General features: G+C 45.1%; 1 protein-coding gene across 1 annotated transcript in view; it reads right to left on the reverse strand.

Moving 5' to 3' along the window:
• CALN1 (calneuron 1) overlaps positions 1–22,049 on the reverse strand; it is a 491,660-nt gene that overhangs the window by 238,996 nt on the left and 230,615 nt on the right. The window contains exon 3 of the mRNA XM_047089489.1: positions 17,710–17,853. Within this exon, the coding sequence (XP_046945445.1) occupies positions 17,710–17,853 (144 nt within the window). The remainder of the gene's footprint in view (positions 1–17,709; positions 17,854–22,049) is intronic.

Here is a 22,049-nt window from a genome sequence, read left to right on the forward strand (position 1 = left end):
GATGCAATAATCCTTAACTAAATAATGAGCAAATCAAAGCTAGCAGTACCTGAAAAGGAAAATACAAACTGACAAAGTATGGTGTAATTGTAGGAATATGAGGTTTGTTCAACGTGTGAAAATATATCAATGTAATTTACCACACTGGCAGAACATGAGGAAAAAATGATCGTTTTAACAGATGCAGAAACAGTATTTGAAAGAATTCAATACCAATCCAAGACGAAAACTTTCAGTCATCGCAAGTAGAGAGAACGTATTTAATCTGTTGAAAGCATCTTCGAAAAGCCTACAGCTAACTACATGCTACGTGGTGGAAGATTTTCCCTGAGATCAAGAAAGAAATAAAAGCATCTCCTCGTATCACTTCAATTAATCCTAGCTGGTGCAATAAGGCAAGAAAAGAAATATAAAAGGCATAAAACTTTGAAGGAAAGAATTGAAACTGTCAGAGACAACATCTTTGAGTCTGTAGAAAATCCTGTAGAAGCTATTAAAACTCATAGAACTGGCAAGATAAAAGACTGTAAAATCAATTGAAAAAATAACAATTGTTCTCTACATAATAGTAGCAGATAATCTAAAAGTGAGATTTAAAAACAATGCAATTTACAATGGCATCAAAAATCACCCAGAACCTAGGAATAAAACAAGTCATCCACAATGAAACATACGAAAACACGATGAGAGCCAAAGAAGGAATGAAGAAACATACCCTTTGTAAAACACAAGTCAACTGTTGTTAGTGTGTCTGTTCTGTTAAAATGTGTCTATAGTTTTAACACAATTGGAATACAAACCCCAGATAGTTTTGTTGATAAAATTGACAAGCTGACTTTTATTTTTTATTTTTTTAAATGTTTATTTATTTTGAGTGGGGGGGGGTAGAGAGAAAATGAGTATGTACAAATGGGAGAGGGGCTGAGAGACAGAGAGAGAGAGAGAGAGAGAGAGAGAATCCCAAGCAGGTTCTGCACTGTGAGCACAGAGCTCCACTTGGGGCTTCATCTCATGAACCATGAGATCATGATCTAAGCTGAAATCCAAAGTTGGAGGCTTAACCGACTGAGCCACCCAGGCACCCTGACGAGCTGATTGTTTTAAATCTGTGTGGAACCATAAAGGATCTAGAATAACCGTAACAATTTGGGAAAAATGAACAGTTTCAGGACCTATACTTCCTGATTTCGAGAGAGCATAATACTATAGGAATCAGCACAATATGATGTTACTGTACACAAAGGAGGAAATCGATCAAAAGAACAGAGAATCCGGAAACTGTCACAATCCAGAAACAATCAATATCCAACCAAGGTTTCAGGTCAATTCAAAGAAGAAACAAAAGTCTTTCACAAACTGTGCTTAGAATAACCAAAAACTAATGCAAACAGAATCTCAACTTGTACCTTCCTCCATCCACTAAAACTAATTTCATGTGGATCACAGACCTCACTGTGAAAGCCAGAACCATCAATCTTCTAGAAGAAAACATAATCAAGTATTTCTATAATACTGATACAGGCGGGGGCCCCTGGATGACTCATTCAGTTGAACGTTTGACTCTTGATTTGGGCTCAGGTCATGATCTCACAGTCGTGGGATCGAGTCCCACATTGGGCTCTGCACTGACAGCACAAAGCCTGCTTGGGATTCTCTCTCTCCCTCTCTCTCTCTCTCTCTGCCCCTCTCCTGCTCACAGCCCCTCTCTCTCTCAAATAAAGAAATAAACTTAAAAAAAACCGAAACATTGATGCAGGCTAATTTTTTTTTAGATGGGAATCAAAAAGCACTGAACTCCAAAGGAAAAAAAAAAGTGATAAATTGGCTTTAATCAAACCTAAAATGTCTGCTAATCAAAAGACACTATTAAGAAACGAATACATAAGCCACAGAAGTAGGAACAAATATTTATCAAGGAATTATTTTGTTCAAATCTTACACTGGGGTATGAGTTACACTGCTGTATGTAACTGTCAAAAACTCGTCAAACTGATCACTCAAGAACTGTGCCTTCTATAGTATTTGAATTGTGAACCAATTAAAAAACAGAGATCTGTTGAGAACAGGCTGCGATGAAAAGGAAGCTGGGGAAATGATAAAAAAAAATACAACAAAACTAGAAAACACTACAAGAAAAAAAATACAAATAAAATAAAAACTCCTAGCAGAATTAGAATCTACAATGTAAATCCCCGGTCCCAAAACTGAACTAATCTCACTGCTAATCAAGACAGTGATAACAATTCTTGGAGGAAAAAATACATATTTGCAAGGAAGATCATCTGGAAATCATATTAAGATAAAAGAAATAAAACAAGCATATGTGCAATTATCACAAAGATGATATATTTACAGAATTAAAAGACAATAAAATATGAAGAATGACAAGCAGACATTATATTAACACATTTGAAATCCAAAAGAAATGGGTAATTTCTGGGAACAAAATCAAATTTACTAAAGAAAAGGATCATTTGAATAGGTTCATAAATATGATATAAACTAAATACTGGTAAAGAACCATTCAAGACTGTTTTATGCTTACATGACTTTGTAGGAATGCGTTCAAATATTCAAAACTGATTATTTTATAATCTCTTCCAGCGCATAAAAAGATGGAAAACTCCCAAATACCTTTATGAAACCAGCAAAAACTCTGATACAAAACCCTGCCAAATGGAAAGGAAGGGCAACACATCAATTATTTTTTATGGATGTAGATGCAAAAACCTAAATAAAAAATAAAACACAGCTAGTCAAACACAATAGGATATTGAGAGAGAAACTCATTTTAATGAAGAAGGAATCTTCCTGAACTGCAGGCGTTTTTTTAATTTTAGTAAATCCAATTAAATAATATATATCATCAACAGGCAAAATAATAAAAACTATGGATTATCTCAGTAGATGCCAAAAAGATACTGAGTAGCTACTACTAATTTAAAGAAAAAAAGGTAAGCCAAAAATAGGATGTTGCCCTACCATTATAACTAATATCTATCCCAAACAGCAATCAAGGCCATTTGCAAGTTTAAGTTCAACTCTGGGGACATTTCCATTAAAAACAGAAACTAGAGGGGCACCTGGGTGGCTCAGTTGGTCAGCATCTGACTTCGGTTCAGGTCATGATCTCGTGGACAGTGAGTTGTGTGTGGACAGTGAGCCCTGTGTCGGGCTCTATGCTGACGGCTCAGAGCCTGGAGCCTGCTTTGGATTCTGTGTCTCCCTGTCTCTCTGCCCCTCCCCCGCTCACACTTCATCTGTCTGTCTGTCTGTCTGTCTCTCAAAAATAAACCTTAACAACAACAAAAAACAATGAAAACAAACAGAAACAAGAAAAAATGTCTGAAGTTACTATTATTTGATCTAAAAGTTATACCCACAGAAACAAGACAGAAATGGGAAAAAAACAGGGACCCCCACATAGTGCAGATCCAGAAATTTCAGGGAGAATTTTTATAGGGATCCCATGCATACCCAGACCACAAGAGACACCTACTCAGTTTCTCGTCAATTTCCCTAGGCTTATAATAACCTGCTTATAGTTCCCTCGCGTCACCCCATTCTCTGCCTGGTGCTGGAAGGGGACCTGACTGCTGCCCGCACCCATCTCTGCTGGAACCTAGTCCAGCTTGACCCTGAGTCAGCCTTGGGCAAGATAGATCTGCCTCTACTCTGAAAACTCAAGAGACCTGTGTGCGAATTTCGTGGTTCGAAAGTCACCAGCAACCGTCTCAGAACTCGGCAACTGCCTCACTGCCAAACGGATTTACCAAAGAATGTTTGGGAAGTATCCGATTTATTTCCTCAACCACACTGAGAGGATGCCGCCTCATCCAAATTAGAAAAGTGACAGGAAAGATGACACAGACCTGAGAAAGTATGGTTACAGAAATAAAACCCAGTGATCAGTACACGGTTCACAGGAAAGCCTCAAAGTAGTGAAGAAGTCAAGATAGGTGTATGATATAAATGTATCTATGAGAAATCCAGAAGACGGAAGAATGACAGAATGGACATCTGTGAGGGGGAAATATGGAGACCACAGCCCAGGATCTAACCCGCACAGAAGGCTAGGAGACTAACATCTGATGAAGCAAAAACAGAAAACAAAAGGGGCAAAAAAAAAAAAAAAAAAAAGTTTCCTAGGGAAAAACAAAAAACCAAAACCCTCAGTCTAAACATCCAGAGTGTGAATCACATCATAAGCCCTGAGAACAGCAAGAACCAACTTACAAACCAGCATGAACAGTGACAAGCCAGAGAAGCAGAGAAGGCGAGAAATTCACACTTCGCCAGTAATAGGATGCGCCCCGCCCCCACCACAATTAGGTTGATTGCAAGAAATAAACAGCAGGATTGCAATGAGCTTCTTGATGTCAAAAACCCAAAATAATGGAGTAGGAATCACTGAACTTTAAAAGAGGCCAAAACCCAAGAATCTTGTACCTAAATCGAATTGTGTGGGTCAACAGAAACATTCTCAGGCAGAAATAGTCTCAGGTAGGTATAGGGTTGAGGTAAACCTCCCGAAAAAAAAAAAAAAAAGAAAAGACAGAAATTTTGGAAAGTTTATGCCAGAACAGATGTATATTAATTTTTAAAAAAAGAAACAGAGAGCGTGGTAAATGTGGCTGCGTGTAAGCACTGAAATTAGTTAAATGTACAGGCAACATAATTGTTTCAAAAATAGCTGTAAAATTGATAATATTCTTTAAACCCAAAAATTATTTTTAGAAAGGGAAGGGAAGCACATTTATAATAACCATATGTTGAAATTAACAAAGAATAGAAAAGAGAAAGGAAGGAAACATTTCATTTCTCATCTTCCATAAAAAAGACTGTTACTAATTTGTAACTGATGTTAGAGATCAGTTCACCAAACCTTTACTAGAAAAAGTGAAATCAAGAAATCTACCTTCCAAACAACCGCAAGAATACTTAGAGAAGCAAACAAACAAACATCTTTTGTGCACGGCAAAGGAAACCATGAATAAAATGAAAAGGCAACCAACAAAATGGGAGAAAATATTTGCAAATTATATATCTGATAAGGGGTTAATATCCAAAATATAAATAGAACTTATATGACTTAATAGCAAAAAAAACACACAAAAAACAACCAAACAATCGATTAAAAAATGGGCAGAGCATCTCAATTGACGTTCTTTCAGAGAAGACCTACAGATGGCCGGCAAGTACATGAAAGGGTACTCAACATCACTAATCGTCAGGGAAATGCAAATCAAAACCACAGTGAGACAGAACCTCACACCTGCCAGAATGGCTGTTACCAACAAAACAACAAGCATTGGCCAGGAAGTGGAGCAAAGGGAACCCTCACTCTCTGTTGATAGACTTGCAAATGGTGCAGCCACTATGGAAAACAGTATGGAGGTGCCTCGAAAATTTTAAAATAGAGCTACCAGATAAGTCAGCCATCCCACTTCTGGGTACTTATCCGATGAAAGCAAAAACACTAACTTGAAAACATACATGCACCCCCGTGCTCACTGCCGCATCATGTACAAGAGCCAAGACGTGAAAACAACCCAAATGTCCACCAATGGATGAATGGATACAGAAAATGTGGTGTGTGTGGATAGATGGATGGATGGATGGATGGGCAGGTAGGTAGATGGAACAATTGATCAATTAATCCAGGGAAGAGATTGGTGGTTGCCAGAGGTGGGGGCTGGGGGGGCTGGGTGAAATGGGTGAAGGGAGTTAAAGATACACAGTCCCAATTATAAAATAAATAAGCCATGGGGACATAACGTACATCATGATGACTATAGCTAGTAGTACTGTATTACATAATTTAAAGCTTCTAAGAGAGTAGATTTTAAAAGTTCTCATCACAAGAAAAAAAATTCTGTAACTATGCATGGTAACAGATGTTAACTAAACTTACTGTGATCATTGTATCATGATATTGACATATCGAAGCATCACGTTGTGCACCTGAAACTAACATAATGTGGCATTACATGTCAATTATACTTCAATTTTAAAAAACACACTGCAGTTTAAAAAGACAAAGAAAACAGTCAGTACACATGGAACCAGCCTAACGCAAAATGAAGAATTAAGACCCGATGTAAAAGTTCTGAAATAAAGGATAGGTTAAGGTTGCCCATAAAAAGGCTCTCAGGATAATTAAAAATGAAAACATCCTTGGCACAAGAACAGACACTCAGATCAATGGAACAGAATACAGAACCCAGAAATGGACCCAAAAACATATGGCCAACTAATCTTTGACAAAGCAGGAAATATCCAATGGAATAAAGACAGTCTCTTCAGCAAGTGGTGCTGGGAAAACTGGACAGCGACATGAAGAAGAATGAACCTGGACCACTTTCTTTTTTTTTTTTTTTTTTTAATTTTTTTTTTCAACGTTTATTTATTTTTGGGACAGAGAGAGACAGAGCATGAACAGGGGAGGGGCAGAGAGAGAGGGAGACACAGAATCGGAAACAGACTCCAGGCTCCGAGCCATCAGCCCAGAGCCTGACGCGGGGCTCGAACTCACGGACCGCGAGATCGTGACCTGGCTGAAGTCGGACGCTTAACCGACTGCGCCACCCAGGCGCCCCCTGGACCACTTTCTTATACCATACACAAAAATAAACTCACAATGGATTAAAGACCTAAATGTAAGACAGGAAGCCATCAAAATCCTCAAGGAGAAAGCAGGCAAAAACCTTTTTGATCTTGGCCACAGCAACTTCTTACTCAACACGTCTCCAGAGGCAAGGGAAACAAAAGCAAAAATGAACTACTGGGACCTCATCAAAATAAAAAGCTCTGCACACAGAAGGAAACAATCAGCAAAACTAAAAGACAACCGATAGAATGGGAGAAGATATTTGTAAATGACATATCAAAGGGTTAGTATCCAAAATCTATAAAGAACTTATCAAACTCAACACCCAAAAAAAACAAATCATCCAGTGAAGAAATGGGCAAAAGACATGAATAGACACTTCTCCAAAGAAGACATCCAGATGGCCAACCGACACATGAAAAAATGCTCAACATCACTCATCATCAGGGAAATACAAATCAAAACCACAATGAGATACCACCTTATACCTGTCAGAATGGCTAACATTAACAACTCAGGCAACAACAGATGTTGGCGAGGATGAGGAGAAAGAGGATCTCTTTTGCAATGTTGGTGGGAATGCAAGCTGGTACAGCCACTCTGGAAAACATTATGGAGGTTCCTCAAAAAACTAAAAATAGAACTACCCTACAACCCAGCAATTGCACTCAGGGGATACAGGTGTGCTGTTTCAAAGGGACACATGCACCCCCATGTTTATAGCAGCACTATCAACAATAGCCAAAGTATGGAAAGAGCCCACATGTCCATCGATGGATGAATGGATAAAGAAGATGTGGTATATATGTACAATGGAGTATTACTCAGCAATCAAAAAGAATGAAATCTTGCCATTTGCAACTACGTGGATGGAACTAGAAGGTATTATGCTAAGTGAAATTAGTCAGTCAGAGAAAGACAAATATCATATGGCTTCACTCGTATGAGGACTTTAAGAGACAAAACAGATGAACACAAGGGAAGGGAAACAAAAATAATATAAAAACAGGGAGAGGGACAAAACAGAAGAGACTCATAAATATGGAGAACAAACTGAGGGTTACTGGAGGGGGTGAGGGAGGGGGGATGGGCTAAATGGGTAAGGGGCACTAAGGAATCTACTCCTGAAATCATTGTTGCACTACATACTAACTAATTTGGATGTCAATTTAAAAAATAAAAAAAAAAAAAAAAAAAAGCCCTTCAGATACTAAAAAAAAAGAAAAAAGAAAAAAGAAAACATCTGGGCATATATTGTGTAGAGGTTTCACACAGAGAGGGCAGGAGTGCACCAGGCTGTGTTCCCTGGAAGAAGCTAAAATAATGGTGAATGTTCCCCAATGACCACACTTTAACAATAAATGTTATGCAAACACGGGCAAAAAGGTTATGCGGCAAAAATCAACATAAGGCAAAAGCATAACTTAAAAGTGTTTAAAGAACACTGATGTTGATAAAAGATAAAATCTACTATGAGGGCAGACAGAGAATTGAAAATCGTAATGAAAATTCCTTGGAAGTAAACCAAGGAAACAAGGTAACAGCAGTGGGAGATTTCAACACATCAAAGTTATTTATCTCAGATGAAATAACGAAAAATACAGGTGGAGGAAATACAGGTAATATGAAGGTAACTTCTATGCACGTACGAAAGCCTCATACCATAGAGGCGATACCTTCATAAAAGCTCATATTCTTGGTTACAAAGAAAATCGTCCCAAATAGGTCATATTTACTTTCCACAATGCAATAAAACTAGAAAATTTAAATGTAAACTAGAAACTCAAAATTCCAGTGACTTGGAAATCATAAAACGCTTCCCTAAAGAATCTGTAGAGTGGCAGAGAGAATGAAAACACACAATAAAATATTGTGAAGCAAACAGTGAAACAATAAAACTGGGAGACATTACTAAAGCTCTTCTCAGTGGCAAATTTCCTGCCTTAGTTGCCTTAGTTAGTAAATAATAAAAAAAATTAAAATAAGTCAGCTACGGAAGTTGCTAGAAATGACAACAAATAAACAACACGGGAACACACACAGAAAGACGAAACAAACACAAAAACATTACAGAATTAAAACCAAGGGAAAGGAACAATGAATTGCCATAGCAGTGGAAGATCCCCTCACCATTCATTGGTCCTAAATTCAGGCACCGTGCCACACTCCAAAGCCTACAGGGCCTGAGCTAGTCCATCTAAAGGGAGGAGGCATGTGTAAGACTATAAGGAATGGCAGAGACTGTGGCATTTGCCTTGCCTAGAGGGAGAGAGCCACTCAGTTCCACCAAATTTTTGTAGTGAAGGAATTCGGTCCAGTCTTGTTAAATTCTCCAAGGTTTTCAGAGGAGAGAGAAGTGCATATTTTTTAAGTTTTTTATTTGTATTTATTTTGAGAGAGAAAGAGAGAGAGAGAGAGAGAGAATCCCCAGCAGGTTCCGTACTGTCAGTGCAAAGCCTGACGCAGGACTTGATCCCAGGAACCGTGAGATCATGACTTCAGCTGAAATCAAGAGTCGGACACTGACCCAACTGAGCCACCAAGGCGCCCCAGAGAAGTGCATATTTTTAACATGAGGTTTTCTGCTCTATAAAATGATGTGTGAGCCCAATAAAACGGGGCTATAAGCTGTATTTGGCTGGTAAGCCGGCCAGTAGGCAACTTCCAGGTTGGACTACTTACTTGGGCTTGACTTCATTTCAAGAATTTATATTTTCCAGAAAAATCTCCATTTCGTGTAGATGTTCAAATGTATTTTCACAAAACTGTATCAAGTATTCTTTTTTAAATTTCCCACATTTTTTCATTCCACTTTTAGTGGCAACTCTATTTAATTCTTAATTAAATATGCTATATTTTTCAATTTATTGAATTTTTTTCTAAGCGTCAACTCATGAAATTATTCATTAAGTTGGAAGGGTTTTTGGTTTTTAATTTTTAGATTCCAAATGGGTAGGATCCTTAGTCAAACTTTTATTAATTTCTGGTTTATTTTTTTATAATTTTGTTAATGTTTATTTATTTTTGACAGAGAGAGAGAGAGAGAGAGACAGAGACAGAGCATAAGTGGGGGAGGGGCAGAGAGACAGGGAGACACAGAATCCGAAGCGGGCTCCAGGCTCTGAGCTGTCAGCACAGAGCCCAACGCGGGGCTCGAACTCACAGACCGCGAGATCGTGACCTGGGCCAAAGCCGGATGTTCAACCGACTGAGCCACCCAGGTGCTCCAGGAACGACTTATTAAATAACGCTCAATACTGGTCGGGGTGTTCTGAGATGGACCTCTCACGTATTCCTTTCGGTACACCTTGCCTGACAGAAATGTTATTTACGTGTGAAGGACTGTAGCAAGTTCTTGTCTTCCACATAATGCTCTTGCCTCTAGGAATCCAACACGGTTTCTGTGTTCATGATGTAGTGTGTATACCAGGAAGAAACAACCTTCCCAAATGGGATTCTGAGACTGGTTTGCTCACCTCTATTATTAAATGAAGCGCTGACCTTCCTGCCAGTGAAAAAACGGGATACGGGTATCCTTGACAGAAGTGGCATCATAATTAATTAAATGTCATCTGTGGTTTCTTGGGATAAAATAATTATTGAAAGCAAGGCTTTCGAAGACCCATGTAGTTCCTGTGTTTGACCTTTACGGCAGCAATGATGACTACAAGGAGTGTGGAGGGCGGGTTGCTTGTGAACGCCCTTGAGAGAGAAAACAAGCTCAGACCTTGAAACTCTCAGCTCTGGTCACAGTCAGAGAACAAGAGTGATTCCAAGGTGGCCCCAAAAGAATCACGTGCTTCAGGCAACTGCAGGCAGGACCGCAAGGTTCACTGTGTGGTCTGTAGAGTTGTTAAGTTGAGATCATGGACTCCCCAGATCTCTGATGTAAAATAAATTTAGGGCACTGATCGGAAGGAAAGCAGTGTGACCTAAGACTTGGAATGGGGATCTCTGGGTGGATTCAGAATACAGAATGCCCTAGTCTCCCTCATGTCCTCTCTGAGATCTCCCTGAGGTCAGACAAGACCAGCTTGAAGACCTGGAAGAAACACAGCTGCAGTGGCTGCCTTGAAGGGGGATGCCTATTTTCAAGATCTACTCCCACCGAATTTTGCTGCCTTTACACCCATGATTACGATCAGATCGGACACGTCCCAGGAGAAGTTTCAAGTCCGGTAGGAGAGCACACAGAGAGGTGAGATGCTGGTAATTTCTATCAGTGTTAACATTGGATTCCAGGGCGCTAAAACAGGGGAAAGAGAATATAATATCAGCTGAGGACGCTCTTACTGAAATGGGTACTCATTACCAGAAATTGTTTTTATTACCTTGGTTTGGGTAGTTAGAAGTGGCTCAGACAGTCTGATCTTTGGGTGAAGGTTGGATTCAATATGGCCAACTATCAATACGTTTAAGATGGTACACTTTCCCTGGCATAACACACAAGAAGGAATTGCTCCCAGAGTCAGGAAGGTTGAAGTTGATTTTTCATGAACATCTACCCCAACTATATATCCCCAGAGGACCTAAAAAGGATTCCCCTCATTAAAGCAACGAGCAACCATCTTCAATTCATAGACTCTGTTCTAGGGTCAGGCTTGACTCCTACCAGCATAACCTCGGAAGCGGCTGGAGCTCGTCATCCATCCAAAGGTGACAGCAGGAGACTATCTGGAACAGTAATTGGTAACCAACACATTCACCTATAGGTCTGAAATACCTAGGTGACGTCATGACCCTGGGGTATGTGTGTATGTGTGTGTCCTGTTTAGTCACCGCTTCAATGCCCTGTTGTCACCCTAAGTGACCTATACCTACTAAAATCACACACACACACAAATAATGTATCTACAAGATATGTGGTTAAGACCTTAAATTCATATGGTCTGACCAGCAACATGAACCAGGCAAGTTACTTACTTCATTTTTGTCATCTACAAAAATGAGAATCCTACTACTTAGTACCTATGATATGAGAACAAAGAAGTTAATAAAGTTAAAAAGTTAATAAAGCCTATAACAGTGTGTGGTCAAGGTAAAGACTGCACCTGTGTTATTCTGCTGTTATTGGGGACATGGTGAGCTTACATAAGTGTTGGTCATCGTTATCCTTACCCAGCTAAGACTTAACCATGGCACGATCCAAGTACATTCAGCAATAATGCACTGACAAGGAGTGACATATATAATAGTTTGATGCTATTTGTGAGTATTCACAAAGGCAAATATTTGGATGTATTCCTGTAACCGACCTCCGCCAGGACTTTGTGAATTACTTCCAGTTTGTAAGTCGCGAATCCCTGGGCGGCGAGTTTCTGGCAGGAGACTGGGGAGGGGCCTCACTCCACGGAGATAACCTCAAACAAGGAAACACCTTCTCAAAGTTGTGCCTTAGACTAGCACTTCTCAAACTTTCCTGCCTATATGTATAACCTGGGACTTTGGTTAAAATTCAGGCTCTTGGGGCACCTGGGTGGCTCAGTCCAACTTACACGTCTCACTCCTGATTTCAGCTCAGGTCATGATCTCGCTGTTAGTGACTATGAGCCCCCACATGAGTACAGAGCCTGCTTGGGATTCTCTCTCTCTCTCTCTCTCTCTCTCTCCCTCTCTCTGTCCCTCCCCCATGTGAGCTCGCTTGCTCTCTCTCTCAAAATAAGTAAATAACTTTAAAAAATGCAGGCTCTGAATCAGCAGATCTGGGGTGGAACCGAGCTTTGGCATTTTAAGCAAGCTCCCAGGTGATGCCTAGTCTGCAGGTCCCTGGCCCGCCGACGGAGGAGGGAGAAAGCTGGGGCATCCGGAGGAGTGAGGTCTGTCTGGGAGGGACTCCCGCCTTCAGGCAGGGCTGGCCGACCACAGACTGTCCTCGTCCTTCGTCAAATTCCCAAAGGAAAAATCTCCTCTGCCTTACAGGCATTTACCTCTAACTTAGGCCTTCTTGCTCAGACAAGTGCTCACAGCTTTAGATTTTTCCTTGGGTCCAAAGTCCCCTGGTTACACTGGGACACACTGCTGTCTGTAACTTGATGAGATGTTAAAGAAGGTTGAGGCTTCTGGGCCCCGCTGTGAGTCTGACTCTACTGGTCTGTTTTTTAACACGCCCCCCAGGTGTTTTCTGATGTGCATCAGGTTCAGGACCTTGGGGCTACAAAGCCCCAAGTGTCCCTCCGCCCCGCTATACGCCTTCTGCTTCACTCATGCAGCCTGTGGGCTCACACACAGGAAACAAGCGTGCGTTCTAGCTCACGGCAGTCCCAGAGCGTCCAAACCAGTATCAGACTTGCATGAATGTGAGGCAGACGTGAGCGCTCCTCTGAATTAGGCCTCCACTTTCGCCTTCTAGGAGATCGCAAATGGTCACAAGAGAGGTCATGATCGTGACTAATCGGCAAAGGACGTACCTGTAAGGAACAGGCAGCCGAGGTGGGGAAGACGTGCATGTGAAGGCGTGGGCACAACAGGCCCATTGCTAATGGTGCCATGTGACTCCGGCCACGGTTTTGTTCTTTGCAGTTCAGTGACTTGTCTCAAAATGAACCAAAGTGAACTTGGCCAACCACAGAAATAAGCAAGTTCACACACAGCGGCGGCCAGATAAATCTTTTCAAGGTCGAGCTAAACGGGGTCAAATTCACTCTCCAGACAGAGGTGGGCCTAAAAGCAAACTACGAACCCGTTAAGAGATAGGAAGTCATTTCAAAAGCCCACATTTGCTGGAACTTCCTGACATTCTGCACCTTCGAGAGGCAGAAAGGAAATGGAGGAGAAAGAAGGCGAGGTCTACCTTGGTTTCAAAAGAGGGCCTTCTGTTCTGTAAGGGCAGGAGCCCCCAAGGAAAGCTTGCAGGGGGAGAGGTCGGCATCAGCACCCGCGAGTGGGGCCCTTGCAGAGGCCCCAAGTGGCCGAAAATGTCTTCTGGTTTGACTGCTTTTGGGAAACTGTGTGCAAAGCTAGCTGGATTCATTCCAGATGGCCACATGGGTGTGGCTGGTGAAACTATTAAAATCTGGAGAGCAGTCAAAACTAGCCCTTGGGACTTGAAGACACCAGGGCCTTATTCCCCTGTGAAGGAGGCTGCAGGCTCGGAGGGGCCCCTGGAGCCACCGTGGGAAACGCAGAGGTGCGAGGAACAGACGGGTCGTGGCAGAAAACCCGAGTCCTTTTCAAGCAGCCTTTCTCAACCCGCTTCTATGAAAGTGGTAAGCTTTGCAGATACTGTTTTTGGGTGCAGATACTTTTTGGGGTGACTAATTTGTCAATTCTTCCAAAGACGGCACATGACCAGTAGCAAGAGGCAATGGAGAGAAGTTGCTTCCCCCACACGCGAGGCAGGCCTTAGGGCGCCGGGCTTAATTAAATGCCTCCAGGGGCTGCATTGCGAGTTCTGCAGGCTTGCAGTTTCTGGGCTGAAGGGGAGATCCTGGCCAAAAGCATCCAGGAAAGGGGGATTCTGGTTCCCAGCTGGCGTTCGGGCAAAAGTCCCCTCGGCCGCAGAGGCTGATAAAACGGAAGAAGAACCGCGAGCACCAGGGGGTGTGGAATGGAGTCAAAGTGACGAGAAAGAGCCTCTGCAGTCAAGGGCCAAAGAGGAAGCAATGGGCAGCAGGCGCAAATTCTGGTTTCCTGTTTATTTAACTCCGAGCACATCTGCCCTCACGGCGCACACACGCGTGTGCACGCACACACACGCGGGGGCAGCACTGAATGCAAATTGGCCATGGGCCCAGACAGCAATCCCAGACCCTGCAGCCTGCCTTCCACGGTGTCCTCTGGAAAACCAGCTCCACACACACAGGCTGCAGCTGTCTGGCTGCGGGCTCCGTGTCCAGGAAATCCCGCCGAGCTGCCTAATCCAGGGAGCTTGCTATTACACGCTTAGGCGGCAAGGCACCCCACTCCCGAGGAACCACCTAATGAAAGCCTCATGTGTCAAATTGGGTTGCACAGACACACTTAGGCTACTCCAGCTGGGCCTTGTGCCGAAGGTATGACCTCACCGTCGGGCAGACCGGCAGGGACCCCAGAAAGAGAAGAGCGGTGTGTGGGCCAGACCCCGCTCCTAATCACGGCCAGCTTGCATGGACGGAGGCACTGCCCCCTCTCCCGCTGCCCCGGGACACCGGGGTCTGCGGGCCCGGAGGCACCATCATCTTACAAGCTAAGCATGGAGCTTAGGCTCCAGCCCAGACACCCCGTGTTTTTGGCATTATCCCCATAAAAATTTCTGCCACGCCAGAAGTTTCGTGCCAGAGAATAACTTAATTCAGTAAGGCTGAATCTCCGTGGAGAACTCCCAGTTACAGAAGCTAGAAAGGAAGGATATAATTAGGACCTATTTTTTTGTTTGTTTGTTTTAACAGAAGCTCAAAAAGGCCCGTTTCAGAGAAAGACACTGAAAAACAGTCCATCCGTATCCAGAATGCAGTACCCCAGAAATGTCACTTACCAGCGTCATTTGCAGAACTCTTAAAGACACGGTTCAGTCTCAGACTGGGCATCTATCACTTAGTTCTTTCACGCTTAGGCAATTAATAAACTGGGTAGAAAGCTGCTCCTCTGTGCACGGCTGCCCTGTCTTCATACCTTCTGTATTAAAGCTTGTGTGGGCAACAAAACAGAACCTCGAAGAAGCTGAGCTTCAAATGTAAAGAAATGTGGGGCACCTGGGTGGCTCGGGTCATGATCTCAAGGTTCATGAGTTTGAGCCCCAAGTCGGGCTCTCTGCTGTCGGCACAGAGCCTGCTTCAGATTCTCTGTCCTCCTCTCTCTCTCTGCCCTTGCACTCTCTCTCTCTCAAAAATAAATAAATATTTAAAAAAAGTAAAAAAAAAAAAAGTGTCTTTACCTGATGGAGTGACTGCAAAGCAGCTGATGGCCTCAGCTTTTGTTAAAGGAACTAATAGAAATTCTCTGCAAGAGAACTGTCAAGTTCTTTTAACTTCTGGGAAGTTCTTCCTTTGGCATTCCTTTGAGTAAGATAAGTGGTAAGTAAGTTGGTGACACTTGAAAGCTCTTAAACCGAACGGAAATTTGCCATGGGCGCACAAGATCCCTCGGGACTCCAAGACCTCGTGGAATCAGGGAAGATTTGCAACAATGTAAAGACTCCCTGTGAGCTGAGAGATCTGATGACTGAATACACAAAGAACCGGAAAGAACTTTGAGGCAGACCCCACGATTTCATCGGAGTAACTCACCCACAATAGCCCTGGCTCATTTTTTTGTTGTTGTTTTGTTTTGTTTTTTTTTTTTTTTTTATTAAATGTAACTAATTCCATTTGCTTCTAGTCCATTCCACTTAGGTTTTGTTATACGAGTTGTGGGCAGAGACTCAAAAGTGCAAAATCTTCGTTCCACGAACAGAGGTATAAATTAAGATCTCTATTATTTTAAGAAGGAAACTTTTTCTGGAAATGTATCTCCGAAATGATGATGGGGGTCAACGGAAAACAGACTTTGCTATACGATATGTGCTTCGCTCCGGCTTTTCAGAAATATCTAAAGCAAGCAGCTAAATATAAAGCAAGGTCAAATCAGGCCTGCAAAGACATGGTGAATCACAATCAATCAGAGCCGTTAAGGACAAGGCTGGGACTGCTCATACCGCTGAACACCCCTGATGAAACATCTCTTTCCTGAACCAGAAAATAAATGGTCACAGCTGCGCTTCGTGGTTGGCGCTGGGGTTCATTCGCCATATGGCCACCCTTATTATCATCCTTCCGGCAACTCCAGCAAAGTAACAGGACCGAGCGGTTTCTTCCAATCAGCCTGCAGGCCAAGCAAACATCTCCCTCCCATGGTCCTTTCCTTCAAAGGACTTCCCGACCCCATCATCCCCTGCTTCCTTTTTTTCACTTACACACTTCATGCTCTACCTGAGAGTCCCAATGCCCACCACGCTGGACCCCTGAGGCCCGGGATCAAGCTGCTTTTCAGAGGGGGGGAGTGTGTTGAAAAAAAAATAAGAAGAAGGCTTTTCCCTGGACCTTCAGTCAAGGCAGAATCTGAACGTCGGGAGGGTCACAACAGGTTTGGGGTAGCCTCCGGGTTTTAGACGAGGAAAGAACCTCAAAGATGTAAGGTGTTGTTTTTTTAGAACTTTTTGAAAGTACAGTGAAACCTCACTCCCCCACCCGCCCCCGTCCCCGTGAGGTTGTATGTAGAAACCCAGTAAGTAAAGCAGATAGGAAAGAGCTGTTATACCCAGACAACGGCACATGATTTGGCCGTAAAAAAAGAAAAAAAATGTCCTAATACACGCTACAATATGGATAAACCTTACGAACATTATGCTAAGTAAGAGCGGCCAGTCACAAAGGACCGTACGTTGTAGGATTCCATTGATATGACATGTCCAGAGAGGCACATCCGCAGAGACCAGTAGATTAGTGGTTGCCTAGGGCTTGGGTGATAGAGGGATTGAGAGGTGGCAGCTAAAACGCAGAGCTTCTTTCCGGAGTGGTGAAAATGTCGTAAAATTGATTATGGCGTTGGTTACCCAAATCTGCGAATACACTAAAAGCCACTGGTTCACACAATTTCAATGGGTGAGTGTTATGGCATGTGAGTTCTGGCTCAGTAACGCTATTTAAAAGAGACGGAGGGGAGGTGGAGAGAATTATGGTGGCTGTTCCACTCGCCCAGCCTCCTTCTTCAGCCTGCCCTGCCAGTGGCCCCAGAACCACCTCTGCAGGGCCCCGGGACTCCACGGAATATTGTTGGAAAAACCCTAATCTAGCCCTCAAATGTAAACTGAGACATGAGCCCAAGCCTTCTGACCCCAAGTGCACGGCCCTTGAACACCAAGGTCTCGCTGGGGCACCCGGCTGGCTCAGCCAGTTAAGGGTCCAACTCTGGATTTCGCCTCCGGTCACGATCTCACAAGTCATGAGTTCAAGCCCCGGGTGGGGCTCTGCGCTGACAGTTTGGAGCCTGCTTGGGATTCTCCTTCCTCTCCCCCTCTCTCTGCCCCTCCCCTGCTCACACTCTCTTTGTGTCTCAAAACAAATGAATAAGCTTGGGGGCGGGGGGGAGTCTCGCTGACAAGCTGGGGCTCATCTCGGGGGCCATGTCGCGTGCCGGGGTCTCACCGTCCATGTCCAGGCGCTGCATGATGATGGCCAGTTCCACCTCACTCGGCATGTACCCCAAAGAGCGCATGGCCATTCCTAGCTCCTGCTTGGAGATGAAGCCGTTCCCATCTCGGTCCAGAACCCGAAAGGCCTCCCGGATCTCTACAAGGGGAAAGCAAAGAAGGTCCAACGGTCACACGTCTTGGTCTCTTGCGCTGAAATGATTGGCGATACCCCGCTGAACGCTCCTAACTGCTTTACGAATAGCAATAGGTCAGAACCGTTTTAATCAGATGAAAGAAGCAGCCAAAAGAGGGACAAAAGAAAAGAGAGGAAGAAAAGAAAGAGCACACAGAAAGGAAGAGAAAAGGAAATGAGAAATAAGGAAGGGAAGGGAAAAAAGAAAACCAGCTTCGGAAGGCCCGGACCATCCTAAAACCCCGCGGTCGGCGCACAGGTGGACTGTGGTCCCAGTTGACGCTCGTGTTAACCGAGGACACTTCCTGAGCAGGAACGAGCAGTTGGGTTTCAGCTGTGAGGAGAGAGCTGCCTCTTAACCTGGGCCATTCGTTTGCAGGAAAGAAGAGATTCCCCTTTGCCCACCGGTGTCTCAGCTCCCTACCGCTGTGGAAGAGGTACAGAGAGCTCTTTCAACCTCACAGGAAGACAGGAGTTAAGTATCCTGCTGTTTTTATCTCATGCCTCTAATTTACAGCTGTTTTATGGCTATAAACAACCTCGGATCGATAAGAGCGTCATAAAGGCCCAAAAGGCATCTTTAATCACATCCTCTCCAGGCCGGCGGAGAATTGGACTCTGCTATCAATAAGGCCACTCCACTCGGCAGGTGATCGCCTGTCCTCTGACCCCAACCTGAGCTGTTCCGCGTTCCACCCAGAGCCCCTCCCTCCAGAGCCCCGGCAGCCCGTCAGTCCTGGGGTGGGCTGGGTGCATCCCACCACATCCTACCGCCGCGAGGCAGGGCACGGGGAATTCATTCGAGACCGTGGTCTCAAGATGACAGGTTCATCAACGGGATCTGAACAGCAGACTCGGCCAGCTTTGACCGCTCATCAATAAAGCCGGTGCAAGCCCAGGTATGGCAGCTGCCAACATCCATCATGCTGTTCGACAAGTATTGGCTGTCTGTACCCAGGGAGCACGGAATTAAGTGCCGCAGAGAACGAACAACAATCTGTTGGGTGCCGTGGTTCTCCTCCAGAGCCCTACGCTCCAGTCGGGAGGGAAAGATCCACACAGAAGCTTGCGGGAATTCCTCCAACTGACACGAGACACTGGCCCTAACCCCTTTACCTACTAAATACCTCTCTAAAAATCTGGCCGTGCTCCCGGCAAATACCTTGAACCACACCCTCACCCAAACAAGCTTCGTCCCTTCCCGTTGGTACCAATTTCCTGCGGCTGCTGTCGCAAATCACCACAAACGTGGCACCTTACAACAACAGAAATTTATTCTCGAAGCATCTGGAAGCCAGAAGCACGAAATCAGTACCACTGGACCAAAATCAAGGTGTGGACGGGGCTGTGGTCTCTTAGGGCAGAATCTGTCCCTTGCCCCTTCCAGCTCTTGGTGGCTGCCTCTCGTTCCTCGGCTTGTGGCCAGGTCACTCCAATCTCTCTGCCTCCATGGCCCCATCACCTTTTCCTCTGCTGTCTCCCATCTTCCCCTGCCTCTCACTTATCAGGACACTCATGACGGTATCTGGGGCCCTCCCAGGTAATCCAGGATAAGCTCCTTACCGCAAGGTCCTCAACTTAACATCTGCAAAAGCCTTTTTTTTTCCCCAGGAAATATTTACAGGCTCGAGGATGAGGGCCTGGTACCTCCAGGGCCCCGTTTTCCGCCCGCTGCACTGTCCCAGCCGGTACTTCCACCTGAAATGCCCTGTCTTCCTCTATACCTGCCCAAATCGTGTCAGGCCTCCCACAAAAACATCTTTGCTCACCATGGCCAATGTTCTCTCCCTGTCTGCTACTGGTCGGGGGGCGGGGGGGGGGGGGGGCATCCGTCTTCGGACTCCCACCCACACCCTGAAGGGGGCGCTACCTAGACAGGTGTCCAATGGTGGATCCTCCCTGCACAAGTAAGGATCACATGTCAGCAGCAGATTCACCATCGGTACGAATTCTGCCTGCTGAATGCTTTCTGAGAATAGGTGTGGGCTCCAGCAGACAGAAGACCAGCCTGTGCGCCGGGACCCTAGGCTCCTGGCCAGGCGCATTAGCTAATTAGGTCCACAGCCAAACCCTGAGGCCTCAGATTGCTCATGTGTAAAATGAGCTGGGTTGGCCACGAGGATCCCTAAGGTCCTTCCAGACCTTTTCTGGGGATCTGTGGACATTGTTAAAGTGTTTAAGAGAAGAACAGGAAGCCTGTGTTCTCCTTCATACCCTATTAATCTGCTGTTCAAACGCCCCTCTTTTTTTCCATTGAGGATAAAGAAAAAATTTCAGTCTGGTCCAAATTCTGAACCAAGGGGTTTGTCTGCACTTTTAGGCTTTTCTCACCAATGAAACATGCCCAAGATTCCCTAAGGCAGCCATATGTTTTCCTACCAAGTCCCAGGTGGCCCGGAAAGAGCTCAGAGCCACTGCTCAGCTTGAGGTCATGGCACTCAGCACTCAAGGACAGCGGGGCGGAGACCACGGCCTCGTATGGCCTGAGCCCAGATGCCAAGGGCAGGAGGATGCAGACGCAGGGGCTCCCGAGGTGGGAGTCAGCCCACCAGGAAGTCAGCCTGACCCTGCCCTGCAGCGGGGGCGGGCTTCTCCCTCAGCCTCAATCCCCCCTTCTGAAAAATGGGTTGGGTGCTAGCCTCTACATCAGGCCTCTACTTTCAGAACTGGCACAAAGCATGCGGCAATAGAAAATGTCAGATGATGACAGGGGCCCAGGCTGGAGTCAAAGAAGAGGCCAGGGTCCTAGGCGGGCCATCTGGATGGCTGGCTTCCGGCTGACCTCTGCCCCCTGTTCTCCTTTGCCGAGCCACATCGCCACTTCTCCTCCGTCTGACTCAGTCGTGAGCTCCCTGGCCATTACAGGGCTTGGCCTCTTTCCTGGGATCCCCTGTCTGTCCTAGATCTTACAAACGAACTGGCCTGTATCCCTACACGGGACAGCCCGGAGAGGCCGGACCAGGGATGTTTGTGAACTCGGCCTGGAAATGAGGGCCTTGAAGGGTATGCCTCCTGACCCCCACCTCACTGCCCGGGCTGCTCTACAGTGGCCTCCCCCTTGGGCTGCCGGAGTCGGACAGCGTCCACCCTGGAACTGCCCTGTGAAGGGACACGCTTCCCCGAGTCCTCGAACCCCCACGGTTTGCTCTTCTGCCATGAGTAACCAGGCCAGCCCTGCTCCAGCACCGCGCAGGTACACATCAGCTCAGAGTTCTGTTTTCTGTGGCCCCTAGTAAGTGGGACAAAGCTGTAATTCTGTTTGCCCAGAATATCTGCTCCTGGCTCCCGGGTAGAGAGAGAGAGAAAGAGAGAAAGAGAGAGAGAGAGAGAGAGTGTGTGTGTGTCTGCAAAGGCAGACAAAGCTCACTAACTTCATTTTCTTTCAAAATAACAGGGACAAAAAAAAAAAAAAAAGTACAAAACTAGAAATCCATCATAGGAGCCTCTGGAGATTTAATCTTTCCAGGGTAGGGAAAGCCCAGGCAAACGAGAAGCTTATTAGAAGGAAATGGGTCTTGCAGCCGGAGACATGTGATGTGTGCCTCGTTTTATTTTTATTTTTAATAGCAGAACAGGGTGTGAGAAATATGCCCATAAAACCAGCGGAGACACGGAAGCAGGCCGGATCCCCTGCCTGTGGCTACAGGGCAGGCTGCTGGCAACACGAAGGGGCTCTGGCCACTGGCCACAGCCTTGGGAAGTGGGGACCACAGATCAAGTTGCAGGAACAACCCAGTAATGCGGAGCACTTTTCCCTGGAACTTGTCCCCTCTCTGGGCTAAAGTCCCTGGTGCTTCAGGGTTACATAAGCGTGCTGTGCTTTTGGTCTTTAAGTACATTTCATGCTCACACAATACGTGCACATCAGGCAACGGTATGTGATTCTTCTGCCTCCAAGATGCCTTTGCAGGCCACAGTAGAGGGGACGGTGGCGGTGACGAGAGCCTGTCCCACTGCCAGTTTGTGGTGTATGAAAGTGGCCGTGGTTAAGTGCCTCTCTACCCTGACGTCCTGGGGCCGAGCAAGGTCTTGGCTAGAAAGCACGCTGCCCTAGAGCCCAAAAGATTTACTTCTCATTACACCAGCAAGTGTATTTTCTTAAAAATATCAGAGCCACCACTGGGACCACCTGTATCCCTAAGAACCAGGCTTTGGGTCCA

The sequence above is a fragment of the Lynx rufus genome, unplaced genomic scaffold, assembly GCF_022079265.1.
Source record: "Lynx rufus isolate CCGP_SWC_20201006 ecotype Redwood Valley unplaced genomic scaffold, mLynRuf1.p SCAF_27, whole genome shotgun sequence".
In the NCBI taxonomy this organism is placed as follows: Eukaryota; Metazoa; Chordata; class Mammalia; order Carnivora; family Felidae; genus Lynx; species Lynx rufus.